This window comes from Diabrotica virgifera, chromosome 5, assembly GCF_917563875.1.
Source record: "Diabrotica virgifera virgifera chromosome 5, PGI_DIABVI_V3a".
In the NCBI taxonomy this organism is placed as follows: domain Eukaryota; kingdom Metazoa; phylum Arthropoda; class Insecta; order Coleoptera; family Chrysomelidae; genus Diabrotica; species Diabrotica virgifera.
In genome coordinates this window covers 165,599,525-165,617,439 of record NC_065447.1, presented here as the reverse complement: position 1 = coordinate 165,617,439, position 17,915 = coordinate 165,599,525, and the positions used below count along the sequence as shown (strand labels likewise).

General features: G+C 33.9%; 3 protein-coding genes across 3 annotated transcripts in view; 2 read left to right on the top strand and 1 right to left on the bottom strand.

The window, feature by feature from the left end:
- Nucleotides 1-17,915, top strand: part of LOC114341115 (uncharacterized) — a 121,009-nt gene that overhangs the window by 72,924 nt on the left and 30,170 nt on the right. The window lies entirely within an intron of this gene.
- On the top strand, nucleotides 6,248-7,501 carry LOC126885208 (uncharacterized). The gene is made up of 2 exons (XM_050651659.1): nucleotides 6,248-6,560; nucleotides 6,868-7,501. The coding sequence occupies exons 1-2, from the start codon at nucleotides 6,258-6,260 to the stop codon at nucleotides 7,078-7,080; spliced, it is 516 nt and encodes a 171-aa protein (XP_050507616.1). The 5' UTR covers nucleotides 6,248-6,257; the 3' UTR covers nucleotides 7,081-7,501.
- Nucleotides 16,544-17,586, bottom strand: LOC126885209 (THAP domain-containing protein 3-like). Its single transcript, XM_050651660.1, has 2 exons — nucleotides 17,230-17,586; nucleotides 16,544-16,978 (listed from the first exon to the last, which is right to left on the bottom strand). Exons 1-2 carry the CDS (start codon nucleotides 17,519-17,521, stop codon nucleotides 16,806-16,808), a joined length of 465 nt encoding a protein of 154 aa, XP_050507617.1. The 5' UTR covers nucleotides 17,522-17,586; the 3' UTR covers nucleotides 16,544-16,805.

Here is a 17,915-nt window from a genome sequence, read left to right as displayed (position 1 = left end):
CTTTTTCTCCATGTAACTCGAAAATCATAAAGAGCTACAGTAATGAAAGAAAAAACAAAATTGTTATCTGAAAAAACCTACATTTTTGTACTGTATCTTTTTTTCATATCACTTATAATTTTCGAGTTACATGGAGAAAAAGGAAGATTTTTAAGAAAATTTAAAAATGCGCCCTATAATTTGATCTTATTTTTGTTTCAAAAACCATTCATTTTAAACCCATCCAACTTTGTGAACATAGTAGTAACACTATAATAAAAGGAAAACGATGCATTTAAATTCTGGTGGATGAGGGGTTAGATATACTTCTCATTTTTCCTTAAAATACATTAGTTATCAATTTTCTTTTGCACCATATCTCGCTTAGTTTAAATGTAATCGACATGTAACAGTGCTCGTTTTAAAGGCCTTTTCAAGCATTCAAAAGGTATTTGTAGCATGATACCCCTAAAATCGACCATTTCTCTGTTATTTTAAGTTGAATTCACCGATTTGAACATGCACTAAAAAAATCTTTTTTCACCTACCATATCTCTTTTTGTATTTTAACTAGAATATTTATGAAGTAACTCATTGATTTTTCGTTAGCTACAAAAATGGGGTATATTGTTTTTTCGTTAGATGCATAATTTTTAAGGTATTCGCAAAAACCGTCCGAAAAGGTGTAATTTTTCAATGAAAATGGCAAATTTTCAACCACGAATAACTCAAAAAGTATTGAGTTTAAAAAAATTGTAGAACAGTTTGTGCTTATAATTTAGGTTCTGTAGCCACTTCCGTGGTTATTTTGACCAAAAACATGTCAACCCCCAAGATAAAAGCGCATATCGGCATAGGGTAGACTTTGTTTTTTGAGCTATTCTTTACTTATTGTGAAAATATCAAGTAAATCGATGTAGTAGGATGGAATTCGGAACCAAATATCCTCACTGATTGCACTATACATTCCATTTCATTACATAACAGCTTTGAAAAAATTTTATGCGTTACAATTTTAGGATACTCCCAACTTGATGTTGTTTAGTAGATCAGGCGGTGTCTGTTTTGGGTTGGGTAAAGCGTATACGATCCTATTTTTTGCATTAATCGCTTCGAAATATTATTAGCAATTTTTATTTCATTCATAGAGATTTTGACCAAAAGAAACCTACAAAAATAAAAATTTCAGCGATTATTTAATTCATAGAGATTTCGACCAATAGAAACCTATAAAAATTTCTACGATTATGTATTTATTCATAGAGATTTTGGCCAATAGAAACCTACAAAAAATAAAAATGTCAGCGATTATTTCATTCATAGAGATTTTCAATAGAATCCTACAAAAATAAAAATGTCAGCAATTATTTTTTAATGGTTTTAATTTCCAATCGCGTGGTAAGATTTTTCATCGCTTATTTAATAGGGAACTTGCACATTTTTTTATTACATAATAATGTTCAGTTTTGTATAAAAATGAGATTTCCAAAATTTCACGCCTCAAAAACTCATAATAACTAAAAAGTACAATTTAAAATCTTCAGTGTATTTAAACCATTTCAAACGACCCAAAAAGTGCTCGAACATTTATCGTATGTCATTGTAATAATATGTCGCCGCCGCGTACGAAAAGTATAACTCCGAAAAATGCCGTTAACAGTAGAACTTTCAATGAACGCCGCGAAAAATATTATTTTCGATTATATGATTGTGAAAATTATAATCCCTAATAAAGTGTTATTTATGTGTAATTTCTTTTTTGAGGAGTATCCGCAAAAGACATATTTCTGTTTGTAGGTCCACGAAAATTATAATTACTAAAAAGTTCTCAGAAATAATTGTTTTCGTCGGCAGAAACAGAAAGGAAAATAATTGTTTTCGTCGGCATCTATTATGAACTAAATCTTTTCGTTATAAATATTTTGTGAGTTATAATCTTCGCAGACACGCATATAAAAAAATTGTATCGCCAACACTTATCGAAGAGTTATTATTTTCACTGGAAATGTATTAGGAATCACATTAATCATAGGTACCGGCGATATATGTCTTAACAAAAACACTCAAATATTAGTGTGTAGGACGCTTCACCTGTGGTAAAAGGACCTGGTGAATATCTCCTGTCCTTCACACAAGAGGGGAACCAGCTTCTATAGTGGTTGATATAATTAGACTCTGATATTCTTTGTCGAGTCGAAGCAAGGTGTAAATCGGTGTTGAAATGATTAAAATACGTGTGAGATAATTAGTTTATTTAACACAAACACTAATATTTACAAGTATCGTACAAAATAATTATTATTGTTTTTACTACAACAAAAAAACATACATAAATTTGCTATGTGCAATTGACAGTAAAGTGAACCGCGATTTAAGAGTGAAACATGTGATTAGTAACAAGTGAGAGAAGATTCGCGTGAAAAACCGTGTAATGCGATAGGAAAATACGAGACGTGAATACTTTCAGAGTTGAGCGAGAGACGCGACCGATTAGCTCGGTAGTTGACGAATAAGTGGTTGAGAGACGAGAGACTAAAAACGACTTAGGCATAAGAATTCCTTTTTCCTTTGGGTCCCCAAAAAGAAGTGGAACTCATTCATCAATGTCCTATGCGTGTCTAATTTACGTTCAGAAATAAACAGAAGATTTAATTTAGTCCAGTAACGACAAAGGCCTTTATTGGTTTAAGGATACATAAATCCGACAGCAAGACAGCTTCACACATTGTCAAGTTGAAAGAATTGTTCTTAATTTCGATCCAAACCCTGGGAACCGGATATATCTTAACCTCGAATGTTTTCGTAGTGCACGGGTCCTTGTATCGCCGACTGAAATGGGAGGCCACGGGACAAGCAAATGTTTTCTCGGAATTGGTTAATTTTGGAAGCTACAAAGGGCAGATGTGTTCGTTTGAAATTATCACTGATTCGACGAATTTTATTAAGATTCTTATATAAGTAGAAATGATAATTAGCTTTATGTTAGAAAATCTAACATAAATTGCCCCCCGCGCCAGAGGAGGAAAAATAAATGTTAAGAGCAAGATAGAGAAAAAGAGAGCGATGGAGAGAGATAGCGATGGGGAGAGAGAGATCGAAAGAGAGAGAGAGCGAGAGAGGGAGAGAGAGAGAGTGCGGTTTTTAGTAAATTTGCTTGAGAGAAGAAGAGATTATGGGAAACTTTATCTTCAGTTGTGAGTTATTTAAAAATTATATTTACAAATAAATTGCGAAAAATCAAGAGAGAATTCTTTACAATAATAAACAAAAATTGTTTTTTTTTTCATTTTTCTTAGTGTATATACTATTTTGTACAAAAGGGTTTTGACCTAAATTTACAAATCAGTTGTCGAGGGTAAATGTGTCATAAATTAAAGGCGTTTTGCCCTGAGTGAACTGTTGTGGTGTTTTTATTTTTCAAATTTATTGTCAACAAGTGAAAGTGCGGGTGACTTGGGTACTTGAGTAGATAGAGGCATTGTCTAGATATACAATGCTAGCGGTAATATTTTGAGGGTAAGGTCGGTTATTGAACTGTGTTTCGTAAAAAGGGAAGAAATATTTTCATTTTTGTTAATGCCTTTAAAATGAGATTTTCGACGTTTTCTTGGGATAGGAAATGATTCGTCAATATTCAAATTCTCGGATGGTGTTTTATGGGTTAAATTGATTTTGTCAAAATACAAATTTGTAGAGTGAGAAAATAAAGAAATGTTTTGTTGTTTAGAATGGTCTGCGTTTGAAATATTACCGGCGATTACCCATCCAAATATTGTATTGAAGAGTGTGGGTAGATTTTTTCCTAATTTTACGATACCCGGTAAGAGGATTTCGTAGTAAGCATCTGCTCCTATCAAAATTTCAATATTTGATTCCATATAAAAATATTTATCAGCCAGGCTGAGATCTTTTGGAATTTTAAGAAGATCAGGGTTGATATCTAATTGCGGTAGCTGGCAAGAAATCTTTGGAAGTATTGCACAGTTTAAATTGACATTACGTTCGAAACCAGGTGTGTAAAGCATGATTTTTGCCATTGATTTCGAAGTGAGAGAACTTTGGGCAATGCCACAAACTTGTAGTTCATTGCGAGAAATTTCGGGATTAATTTTATTAGCGAGATTTTCCGTTATAAAAGAATTTTGACTACCAGAGTCAAGGATTGCCTTAGCAAATATGGCATTTCCAGATTTGTCAATTAAAATTACTTGAGCGGTGGGTAAAAGAGTCGAAGAGTGTGTAAAAGGTTTATTTGTGACGGTTAGAGCTACGTTAGGGTTACATTCATCTTCTTGGGAGTCATTAAAATAAGATGGCTGAGCAATATTTGCGTGGAGTGAGTTAGTGGAATTTATGACATTTGTGGTGAGGTGTGAGAGACTGCGAGCATCAGCAACTTGTGCTTGCGAATTTGCATCATTATTAAAACGAGAAGCATTATAACGTGTATTTATGTTACTATTCTGTTGATCGGTTTGTGCATAGGGCGTAAATCTAGCAGAATTTACATCTGTGCTTGCATTGCGATTCTCTTCGGGGTGAGAAGCGTGAGAAGAACGAGTACGTTTAGTGTTTTCTGCATACGAGTTTTGGTGCAGAAGGGTGTGATGGTTTTTAGAACAAATAAAACAACCGCGAGAAGTACACTGAGCATGAGTGTGTTTTGTACCAAGACAGTTAGAGCACATGTCTCGCGATTTTAAAAAATTATATTTTTCTGAGTGAGAGAGGGCAGCGAATTGCCTACAGGAATATATTTTGTGCGCTGAATTATTACAGTAATTGCATTTGATATGATTACTAGAGGAGAGAGGTGGAGATGTATTTGAGAGAAGAGAAGTGGAGTTAGATTTAGCGTGTGATTTGTCCCTTTTTGATTCAGGAATATTTGTGAGGTCTGCGAGAATGTTGCAGCGTTCATTGAGGATCTCAAAAAGTTCGACAATTGTGGGAGTGTAATTTCTATCTCTTCTTTCCCCATAATATCGTTTGGTGGCAAAATCGAGCTTTCTTGTTATTAAATTAATTAAGAGATAATCCCACGATTCGACGGGAACTTGTAGAGCCTTTAAGGAGTCAATATTTCTTTTTAAATCGTTTGTAAAATCACTTAGTGACCGATAGTTGCTCCTTGTGAGTGTAGGGAAATCTATGATAAGATTGATGTGAGAATTGATAATAGCAAGACTGTTGTCGTACTTCTTTTCGAGTATGTCAATAGCGAGATCAAAGTTTTCGTTAGTTACGTCAAGCGAATCAATTAAATTTAAGGGTTCTCCGCGGAGGGAAGATTTCAAATAAATTAGCTTTTGAGCTTTGGTGAGTGTGTGATTATCCTTTATAATTGAGGAAAACAATTGGTAAAATGAGACCCATTTACTGGGCTCGCCATGATATATAGGAACAGAAACAGGTGGTAAGCGTACGTTGGAGTTAGCATGATTACCGTGTTGATACTGAGAAGGTACCGAAGAAGAAGAATTAACTTTCGAAAATTGCGCCAATTTACCGTCAATTCGAGACATAGCAGAGAAGTATTTATTTTCAACTTCTTCTCTATTTTCTGTGTGCAAATCAGCATTCTTGTGAGTGTCTATCTTATTACAAATGTCATTATAATTATTAAATGCATTAATTAAGTGCATTCTTCTGTGACTAAGTTCAAATGTATCAGTTTGACTTTCGAGAAAATTGCTTATCCAGTTTACATTTCGTTCAAATGATGATTTGCATGTACCAATCTCCCTCTTCAGTGCGTCCATAATTAAAATATATAAAATTTAAAAAATTAAAATATTGATTGTCCAGTGACAATCTGTAAATATTGTGATTTTAACGGTACACAAAGAGAGATCGTGGTTGAAAATATAGTGAGTATGTAGTGTAAAAAGAAATAAAAATTATGCAAAATATTTAAAAAGGAGATGAGCAGATATATATAAAAAATAAAGAGTAAACAAATAAATTGTCCTTTAAAAACACATGCGTACACAAACTTATTGAGTTAATGATATTGATAATATGTGGAGTAATATTTAAGGAAATAAAATAAAAGTTCATAAAGTTTTTTATTATTGCGATGTTACCTTAGTATGCGTCAAGAAAGCGTTGTTCTTGAAGAATGGGACGGTGTCAGCGTGGCGGCGGGCAGCGGGAGCAGCACCAGGCCGAGGTGGAGGCGATCAGCGGGACAGCAACGGTCCAAGTTGGAGGCGGTCAGCGGGACAGCAATGGTCCAAGGTGGAGGCGGTCAGCGGGACAGCGACGGTCCAAGTTGGATGGCAATCAGCGTGAGAGCAACGGTGCAAGGTGGGGTCGATCAGCGGAACAGCAACGGTCCTAGGTGGAGGCGGTCAACGGGACAGCAACGGTCCAAGGTGGAGGCGATCAGCGGGACAGCAACGGTCCAAGGTGGAGGCAGTCAGTGGGACAGCGACGGTCCAAGGTGGAGGCGATCAGCGGGACAGCAACGGTCCAAGGTGGAGGCGGTCAGCGGGACAGCGACGGTCCAAGCTGGAGGCGATCAGCAGGACAGCAACGGTCCAAGGTGGAAACGTTCAGCGGGACAGCAATGGTCCAAGGTGGAGGCGATCAGCGGGACAGCAACGGTCCAAGGTGGAGGCGGTCAGCGGGACAGCGACGGTCCAAGCTGGAGGCGATCAGCAGGACAGCAACGGTCCAAGGTGGAAACGTTCAGCGGGACAGCAATGGTCCAAGGTGGAGTCGATCAGCGGGACAGCAACGGTCCAAGGTAGAGGCGGTCAGCGGGACAGCAAACGGTCCAAGCTGGAGGCGATCAGCAGTACAGCAACGGTCCAAGGTGGAAACGTTCAGCGGGACAGCAATGGTCCAAGGTGGTGGCGATCAGCGGGACAACAACGGTCCAAGGTGGAGTCGATCAGCGGGACAGCAACGGTCCAAGGTAGAGGCGGTCAGCGGGACAGCAACGGTCCAAGTAGAGGTAATAGGATCACCGGAACAGCCGATAACGATTCGATTCAATTTCAACACCGCGAGCCTTGCTTCTGGGTATGCAGACGATTCTTTGAATCGTCCCACCAGGGGTACCAAATTATGTGTAGGACGCTTCACCTGTGGTAAAAGGACCTGGTGAATATCTCCTGTCCTTCACACAAGAGGGGAACCAGCTTCTATAGTGGTTGATATAATTAGACTCTGATATTCTTTGTCGAGTCGAAGCAAGGTGTAAATCGGTGTTGAAATGATTAAAATACGTGTGAGATAATTAGTTTATTTAACACAAACACTAATATTTACAAGTATCGTACAAAATAATTATTATTGTTTTTACTACAACAAAAAAACATACATAAATTTGCTATGTGCAATTGACAGTAAAGTGAACCGCGATTTAAGAGTGAAACATGTGATTAGTAACAAGTGAGAGAAGATTCGCGTGAAAAACCGTGTAATGCGATAGGAAAATACGAGACGTGAATACTTTCAGAGTTGAGCGAGAGACGCGACCGATTAGCTCGGTAGTTGACGAATAAGTGGTTGAGAGACGAGAGACTAAAAACGACTTAGGCATAAGAATTCCTTTTTCCTTTGGGTCCCCAAAAAGAAGTGGAACTCATTCATCAATGTCCTATGCGTGTCTAATTTACGTTCAGAAATAAACAGAAGATTTAATTTAGTCCAGTAACGACAAAGGCCTTTATTGGTTTAAGGATACATAAATCCGACAGCAAGACAGCTTCACACATTGTCAAGTTGAAAGAATTGTTCTTAATTTCGATCCAAACCCTGGGAACCGGATATATCTTAACCTCGAATGTTTTCGTAGTGCACGGGTCCTTGTATCGCCGACTGAAATGGGAGGCCACGGGACAAGCAAATGTTTTCTCGGAATTGGTTAATTTTGGAAGCTACAAAGGGCAGATGTGTTCGTTTGAAATTATCACTGATTCGACGAATTTTATTAAGATTCTTATATAAGTAGAAATGATAATTAGCTTTATGTTAGAAAATCTAACAATTAGTCAGAAATAGCAACTATCAAAATATTTATAAAACTGAGTGTCATAACTAGTGTGACCAACTAGTCCGAAAAATCCGGAACATGGCCTGAATTACTAAGTTGTGTCCCGGCGTCCCGGACAAGGCTTCCAGGCCATCCGAATTTTAAACGTTTTGGTAATATTCTATTTTGAAATTTTGAATACATTATTCTTCTATGAATTTACATCAAGTTGAATTGGTGATCCGAAAAAAAGTCGACAATTTGTACAGTATAATCATTGATTAATAAATATAGGGGAGAAGATACGAAACTAAACGAGCGTTTATGTACGACACCAGTGGTTTTAGAAATAGATGGCGTTAGCAGCTTTCTAGGTACGAGATTGAATTTACCTGAGACAACGATGAGACGTATTCAGGTAGCTTTGGTTATCGGAATTTGGGGTCGGCCGACTGGATTATAATAGAACGTATTTATTTCTTTTCATTCATTTATATTTGAGTTATCATTCAACTATTCAACGATAATAGTGGCATGATCATGACAATCAGACAATATTTAAAATAATTATTGAAGTTAGCACCTATTACTTTCTAAACTCGTTTTTAAATTAACAAGAATTGTAGTTGTAATTTGTCTTTTAATTTGAATTCTGGAAAGAAATCATTGAATATTACAAATAAAAAAATTATTTAACGAGAAAAATACTCACTGGGTGATTTTATATATTGTACATTTATCTTATTTGCCTCATAATCTCGATAAAAAATTAGGTAGGTATTTTCGTTAATTACAGTCTCTTCTGATGATTGTATATTTTGTTTGGAGATATTGCAACGGTATTTACTTAATATAAAATTGACTAAGTAAACCGCTCGGCCACTTTAAACTCTTCGAAAAAATGGTAAGGACTTAAGTTGTTGTGATTTCCTACAATTTCTTCCAAGTTTTTTCATGCGGTCGATATTTTCCGAGTTAGGGGGAAAATCGTGACTAAGTATACTTATTGAATTATTTGTTATTAACTTTACTTCTTAAAGGTGCCTTGTATTTCTGCGTAGGCGTCCACCGTGGATTATATTGTCAGGTGAGATATTAGATAGTCAGGATTACCTACATTATTCTATTAAGAGTAATTTCATTATTATCATTCGGCGAATATTACGCAGCCATGACATCTTTTCCTAGACCTCTCTTACCCTCTATCTTTCCATTGATTACCAGTTGCCGTATATCGTTCTCATAAACATACATGTAAGAAATAAAATCGAAATGAAAGTCAATGAATAACAGAACCCATAGAAGCAAACACAGGAATCAAGCAAGGAGATTCACTAAACCCTCCATACTGTTTAAAATAAAGTTGGATGCAATAATAAAACAAGTGAAGAAAAAAAGAGGGTACAAAATGGGCGATAAAGAGATAAAAAACTCTGTTGCGCTGATGACACCGTGTTAGTAGCAGAGTGCAAAGTCGACCTACAAAGAATACTGCACGAGTTCAACATTAACATAAAAGAAATGAATATGAAAATATCAGCCTGAAAAAACAAAAATCTTAGTAATATCCACAGAATCAATAAGATGCAAATTGGACAATCAAATTATCCCACAAGTAATGACTTTCAAATACCTTGGATTAATAATAAATTAATCTATCAGCCGACAACAATATCGAAGAAGAGGTTAAAGACCAAATAATTAAAGCCAGTAGAACGGCCGGATGCCTAAACGACAGAATGTGGAAAAACAAACACCTAAGAGTGGAAACAAAGGCCAGAATATAATATGAGTCAGTTATTAGACCAGTTATGACTTACACTGCCGAAACAAGACCAGATACAAGCAAAACACAAAGACATCTGGAGACCAACGAAATGAAGATCTTAAGAAGGATTGCTGGAAAAGGACTACGGGACAGGGTAATAAGTGAGGAAATCAAATGCATATGTGGGATAGACAATATAAATGCCTGGGTAAAGAATAGAAAAGAAGAGTGGAATCAACGCTTAAGCCGGATGTCTGAATCAAGGATAGTAAGAATAGCCAGAAGAAGTATAGGACGCCCAAGGAAAAGATGGAATGACAATTTAGGGACAGAATGAAAGGCACCGTTGAAGAAAAACGGGCAGTACTGCGTATATAAAAGAAAAAGAAGAAGAACAAATTCTTTAGGTAGATTTTCGGTAGTATAATGTGCTTCTTTGGAGTTTTACTGATGATTACTGTTTTCGTTTTAGTGGGAGAAAATTCTAAGCCAGTAGTGTTCGAACAATTCTTAAATTTGTAAATGAGTAGTGGATTAAGTGATTTAGCGATGTGATTGATTGCAATAAGGAAAAGTGCAACACTAAGAGTAGACCATTGAGGAATGTCGTTTAATTGGATTTTTGAGTCTAAAAGAACATTATTTATTCGAATAAGTTTCGTCTATATAGAAAATTATTAATAAATTTTATATTTCCTTGAATTGAACAACTTAATAGAATTCTTATAATATCTAATCCCCAAATGGTACGCGTTATATAATAAAAGCATTGATTATAAACACACACATAGATACCTCACTCTAAGGTAAAAACGAATTCAGTGTTAAACTCCGCCTACTTACACCTCTTTACCCCTCAAGCCTAAGTACTACCTGACTATATGGTGGCGACATTAATTGAAATCTTTGCCAAGATTGAAAAATAAATTTGAGTTACCTGCTCCAGCCATTGTCCAGTGCAATAGACGACAATATAAGGGTGGCATTCAGCATTTTCACAAATAATTTTAACGTGCTTGTAATCTATATTATGGAATTCCGATTTTACTTCAGAAAAAACGCTAAAAATTGATTAATGAAAACAGTAGAGGATTTTTAAAAATTATTTATTTATCAATACACTACAAAGGAATAACAAAATATAAAATACATAATAAAATTAGCAGTGATAAATTACATGTCATGTAAATTACTTTTTTGTAACTTTTCAAACCAATTAATTTCCAGAATTGATGCAAACTAAAATATTTCAAGCTAAGATACATAATTTATTTCCAGATTTAGTCCATTCACTCACGGTAAAATATTGCAAAAAACCTCCTAATTTTAAAGAATCGCTTGGATTGACATGAAATTTGGCTTACGCCTAGCTAAGATGTCAAAGAAAAACAAATGATGTACCGATGTGTGTTTTGGCCCTATGGTTCAGTATCACCCCTTCTCGGGAGTGAAAAAATATATGTTCAAGATAAGTTCAGAAGTGCCTAAAATCACTAATTCTAAGCAACTTTTGTTCTATAGAGTTTTTTCACTACGTCAATACTTATTTCGAGTTATTGAAAAATAAGTTCTTTTTCGTCAAATTCCATGTTGAATATTTCAACGTGAAATAATAAAAAAAATGAAGCACTTTTCGACGAAAACTCATTACAACTTTTTTTAAAGTGTTTAAAAAAGGTTTATTTATATTATTTTTGTTAAGTTTCTAGCGTCAAAAGTAAGCAAGTTATGATCAAAATATATTTGGTTCCTATTTTTTTGTTAAAAAATCGTGAAAATCACCCCCTAATTAGCATCCTAAATGAAATTAATCGTTACAACTTCACAAGATCACAACTTGCTTTACTCGTGTATGTATTGTTTCATCGGTTCAAAGTGGAAATTTTTGAAGGAGCTCTAGTTGAAAGGGCTTGAACTAGTCAAAAATCACGAGTGTATGCAAATTTTGAACAGCCACATCTTAACCAATTTTTGCCTTAGAGAAAAACAAAAAATTCAAAATATTCAGAAAAGCAAAACCTACATTTTTTTTACTCTTTGTGATTTTTGGTGTCACTAATAAATTTTAAGTTATTTTGAAAAAAACATTTTTTTCAAAATAAAAAAAAATTGTTAAAAAATAAGCCCTTTGAACAAATGAAACTTACAGATCAGTATAAATAATACATAAGTAAAGTAACTTGGGAAGCGGTAACGATTAATTTGATTTAAAATGCTAAGTGGGGGCTGATTTTCCCGAGTTTTTTTGACCAACTTTATTTTGAGCGTAACTTACTTTTTATGCTAGAAACTTATTAAAAAACAAAAATGAATATTTTTTTGAACACTTTAAAAAAGTCGTACTGAGTTTTCCCCAAAAAGTGTAAACTTTTTTGGTTATTTCACGTTGAAATATTTGCTTTGAAATTTGACAGATATGAAACTATTTTTCATTAGTTACAACTTTGCTTCTACTGGGTCTAGAGAGTTCATACATACACCATTTTTTTCTCTTTTTAGAAGCTATATTTTTACTGGAAACCTTTTTTTCGGTAAAATACATATTTACTTTTTGAGTTATTTGCAAAAACCCACCTAAAAAGTGTTTCTTTTTGTTGAAAAATGAACATATTTACTCGCAAATACCTCGAAAAGTATTAACTTGCTTAGAATTACTTTTCTTCTTTCCTATATGTATTCCAAAATTTCGTGTCAACCCAAGCGGTTATTTAAAATTTGGAGTAAAAACCGTGATTCAATGGTATTATTGGTTTCTATTATAGTTTTCTACTGTAGTTTTATAAAATAGTTTTAGCTATAGTTTTATAATAGTTAAGATTATATTTAGAAAATTGTATCATGTTGTGACTGGCTGTATGGCATTTACCAATGCCAATTAAATAAATAAATAAAAATGTTATAAAACTAGACAATAATACTACTATAACTACAGCTAAATTAATCGCAATAGTTGAAGTATTCAAATATCTACATTATTAATTTACCGAAAATAAAACCTAATATATAGCTATAAATTTTTACAAAATAACTGCAAATATCTAGGAACCTGGGTAAATAAAAACGATGACCAATGTATCTATTAGAGAAATCAGGACACGCATTGAAATTGCAAGACAAGCATTTATAAAAATGAAAAAAATGTTTGTTAATCGAGATCTTCCTCTGTAGCTGAGGATAAGAGCCTTAAGATGCTACGTGTTCTCGACTTTGTTACATGGAATGGAAAGCTAGACACTAAAAGTAGACAATATAAATAAGTTGGAAGCATTTGAGATGTAGTGCTATAGAGGGATTTTGAAAATACCTAGATCTAACGAGTTACAAATGCAAAAGTATTAAGAAGGTTACAATGTTACAAAAGGATTGCGAGGTGATAAAGAACATCAATACAAGAAAGCTGGATTTAGGCCAAATTACCAGAGGAGCGAAATATGAGATATTAGGCTCATAATGCAAGGTAAAATTAAGGGTAAAAGATCCATAGGTAGAAGAAGAATTTCCTGACTGAGAGACTTAAGAGAGTGGTATAGTTGCAGCTCAATAGATATTTTCAAAGCAGGCGCCAATAAGGTACGGATAGCTGTAGTGATGGCCAACCTTCGATATGAGAAGGAACTTCGACAAGAAGAAGAGGATATAAATGTTGTTCTGAGTAACATTGTACTACAAAAAATTGACAATTTATCTAGAAAAGGCAATATAGAAGTCTGTGCAAAATAAGAAATTGTACTGAGGTGAACTAAAATCAATATGATTTACTGTTCGATCGCATACTTTTTACATTTAAAAATTATCTAAGGACTTTCTAGAATTAAGACATCGATGTTTTAAAAAAAAAGTAGTGGTGAGTACCAAATACAATAGATTATTATCTTTCTTTGAAAAAATACCACAAATTCCCAACGTTCAAAATGAATAATGTAAGTACATACATATCTTGATAAAGTGACAGGGAATTTCCAACATATAAATAGTTGAAGGCCATTTGCCTAGGAACAATAGGTAAAAGCTGGATTAAACAGACAGGATTAGAAAGTTTAAAACATCACTAATGAGATCATATTTAAAAACAAAGTAAATAAGTATATTTGAATGTTAATTCTTTTCAAACTAAGATCACAGTATAAAGAGGGAACCTCTATATACTGTGATAAGATTGTAAAATTAAAATATTGGGAAAAAAAGATATATATTTATTATTTCTTTTTCTGAAGAAGTACTTTCATTGTTGACAATATTGAAACATTTTATTATTATTAAAAGTCGAGAACAATTAAAAACCACGTTAATATTTATATGAAAGTGCTTTAAAAATGAAGGTATATGACTCTTGAGAAGAATTAATATTTTTTAACAAACTTGGTATACGACTCATAATATCTGACATCTGATTCTTTTATTTTTAGTTTTGAGACATGCAAGTTTTTATCAATAATACATTTTTCCCTAAACTTAATAAAAAAGTTTTCTATATGATTCCAAGGTTTTAAGACATACTGATATTGTTTTCCTGATATTATAAAATACTTGTTAATATCTACTGTATATAGAGACTAAAGCTAATAGTGTAGTTTAACATACAGTTAAGTCCACGGTTATTTACCCGTGCGTCATTCATACCCGGCGAGATAAAACATATACTTTTTATCTAGCATCATTCTCTTCCACGCATGAAACTAAAGACAAACCAGCTACCGCCTGTTATTAAGTAAAAACACATGTTATTTTTATGAACGCACTAAACTCAGTACATTGAAAAGATCTAGGTAGAAAAAAAGACGTTTTCATATTTTAAATACAATTTGTGACGTTTCTGGTTTGTTTACTTTTGTGGCTGTCAGTCTGTTGAATTTTTTGCTGTTTACTTGTCGAATTTTTGCATTTTGATGTTTGTTTACCTTTACTTTTATCGAAAATAAGTAATTTTCTGTGAATCTTTTCCCTTTTAGTTTTCTGTTTGCTTTCATTAACGTTATACCACTGACAAGTTTTAAAAAGTTTGATTTTTACCAAAAATTTTATAATTTTCCTTTTATGGTCTTCGCAGCTTTTAAGCCAATTAGTAGTTAATAAAATATGGTTAGTCACATAGGTTTCAATTTTTTCGAAAACTGCATTATCTACTTTAAATAAATTAAAAGCCTCGTGAAACTTTTCTAACAATATTGTAGTAATAGTAACAAACAAATCTGATGGTCTCTGAAGAAACTTTATTTCTTCATTTGCGCCATAATCTCTGAAAAGTAACATTAATTCGTGTTTCTGTAATAGAATTTTGTTGTCTTTTAGCAAGTCTTCCTGGCATTTACTACAATTCAAGTTCTTTATAATCTTATAGTAAATATAACCAGCGACATATGTAACAGCACACGTTTCTAAATTTGTTATGCTACATTGGCTGGAATGTGCCGTGCTTAAAATTTGGTTGTCATTATTTTCCTTTTGCATGTCTAAAGATTGTTCTACATGAACTGTTTGGGTTTCAATGGACTCGTCAGATATTTCGACGCTGGTTACTTCGTGGGTTAAATCTAAATTATCAGTTTATGCTATTTCACAATTTCCATTGTCTAAAGCAATTTTTAGTTTAATATTTGTGTTATGCTTAATGGCAATTCTTAACTGACTAACACTAGGTGTTGGATTGTAACCACCCCGATTGCGCACAATAGAGAAAAAATTTTCTAGAGGATCTTGGTTAAGAAAAGATGTTAAAAGATATGACACATTATATTTTTGAAGTTCCTCCCACAAACATAAAACTGACAAAGTTGTCCACTGAAAGCCGTGTAGACAGTGAATATTATTTCTCTCTTTCTGATTTTCAAAAACTTTAATTTTTTTAAAATATTCTAAACCTGCTTTTAAGTTTTCAGTTGACTTGCTTAAAGTTGACATTGGCTTTCTGTTTGGGTTACTATCACTACAATATTTGCTGTTAAGACCATCAAAAATATTATTTATAATTTTTAAAAATTCGGCAGTATCAGGAGCCGTTTTGGTGTGTAACTGGCCTACAGATTTTGCTGTTGACATTGCTGAGGCAACTGAGTTGGAAAAAATTTGGGCTGCTAATTTTACACGCATTTTTTGGAAATGATTAGGGTTTATGTGAACGTCTGTTATTTTCACCATGCATCGTGCTCTCACATTGGTTCTATCGATGTTGTATGTGTATTCAATATCTTGCCACGATATCTGGTTAGAATCGGCAAAAAACGTCAACTTTTTGTTAAGAAAATTATTTCTTAGACTTTTTAATAAGTGGGGTGTATCAAAAACAGTGAAAATCCTCTGATTTCCTATTTCTATTGCAGGCTGATCCTTACATGCGCCTAACAGCTTAAATAAAGCTCTATTATTAGATGCTTGATCACACACTAACACTTTTGGTATATACCCAATATTTTGTAATTTTGAAACAACTTCAACTACAATGTTTTTTAAGTTGTCGCTATGTATTGGACCACCTGTAACAAAATAGCAAATCGGAATCTTCCAGTTATGTAGCAAGCCGCGCATCATGAAAACCAGACCTGTGTTGGCAAGTTTGTCTGTTCTTCCTAAAGCACCTAAATCTTGAAACCCTTCTATAATGTCATCTAATTTATTGTACTCCAATTTTTTTTTTCAAAGAAATTTCATCAAACATTAACACACAAATTTTTTCCAACTCATCCATTGTCTCTGCTTTTTTCTTCAACTTGTCAATTAAGGAAGTGTTTAAACCAGTTCTTAATTTTATGACACGCAACCAAGTTCGAATTGTTTTTACTGAAGGTAATATAAAGTTAAGAGATCTAGTTAAAAATTTGTAACAACTAGGAGACTTATAATAAATGGCCAGAGCTAAATCCTTTTCATTGTGACTCCATTGTGAACGAGTTTTGTGTGAAAACTGCATATTAACAAATGTGTGCACGTATTTGCTTTTATTTTCTAACAGTACCTGTAACATGAATTTGGTTGCCGATTTTTTGTTTTTTGTTGTTCTTCTACAACGCCGACTGTTCTTCTGACGGCACTTCTTCTTTAAAGCACTTACTTGATACTCCAATTTTTTTACCTTCTCCGTCAATTCAGTTTCAAGTTTTGTGGGCAAATAATTTCAAAACTGGAAATATCACTGAGACTACTACTTGATCTCTTAGGCGATGGAGTTGACCTAACCATACAATCGTCACTTGTAGATCTTTTACGTTTCGTACCGCAATAAACGTATGTAGAGCATACTGGTGGGATATCACCTAAAATAGGTGTAATCATTGAAATGTATGTGTAATTTTAATTAAAGCAAAACAAGCATCATCATTATTTCTGGAGTGATAGTAACAACGCATTCATATTTAAAAAAAAATCTCTTTTGATTTAATTGTATAAAAATATTTAAATCATTCAATATCCACTGATTTTATATAAAATATATTTTAATAGTAGTATTCTCATTGACAAAGCGCATTAGGCAAACATAAAAATATTTATAAAATGGAGTACTCACCTAAATCAGTTGTTAACTGTGTAAATTTTAGAGGAACAGCATTTTTCCTTAATAACTTTCTTTGGCCACTTTGGTAAATATATTCCACTGCAAAATGATGCTGGCAAATTACCCTCTGTTTAAGGTCAGTGATATCCATCAATAAAATATCAATGTTCCCGCAGTTTTTTTGCCAAATTTTTGTACGCTCTACGTCTTTCAGTGGAAATTTAAAGAAAGATATATTATTATTTGTTCCATCGTTTCTTTCAAAACATCCCGCGTAAACACACTTATGAGTTACAGAGGCCATTTTGTCTAAAATATGAGTCCTTTTTTTTATAAAATTCCGCTCTAATTTGTCACAACACCTGCCTGTCACAGATAATACATCTATAGGGTAAGTTCGGCCCTGACACTACTCCTACCTCCTCGCAAGTCAGAGAGAGAATGAGAAATCTCGATACGGTTTTCGAGTAGCGCCATCTAGTTTTTGATACGTCTTTCGGTTACCAAGAGGTGAGCTATCTATGGTGTTTTTAATCAATGATAAAAGATAGCCATAAGCCAAACATACATGATCACATCCAAATAACCCATGAATGACTAAATATCCACTAGGTTTTCTAATGTAGATGTGGACTTTCTAAAGTCACTTTGTATAGGGCTAGGTAGCTAGCAATAAGTCTAATACTATCTAGTAGCAT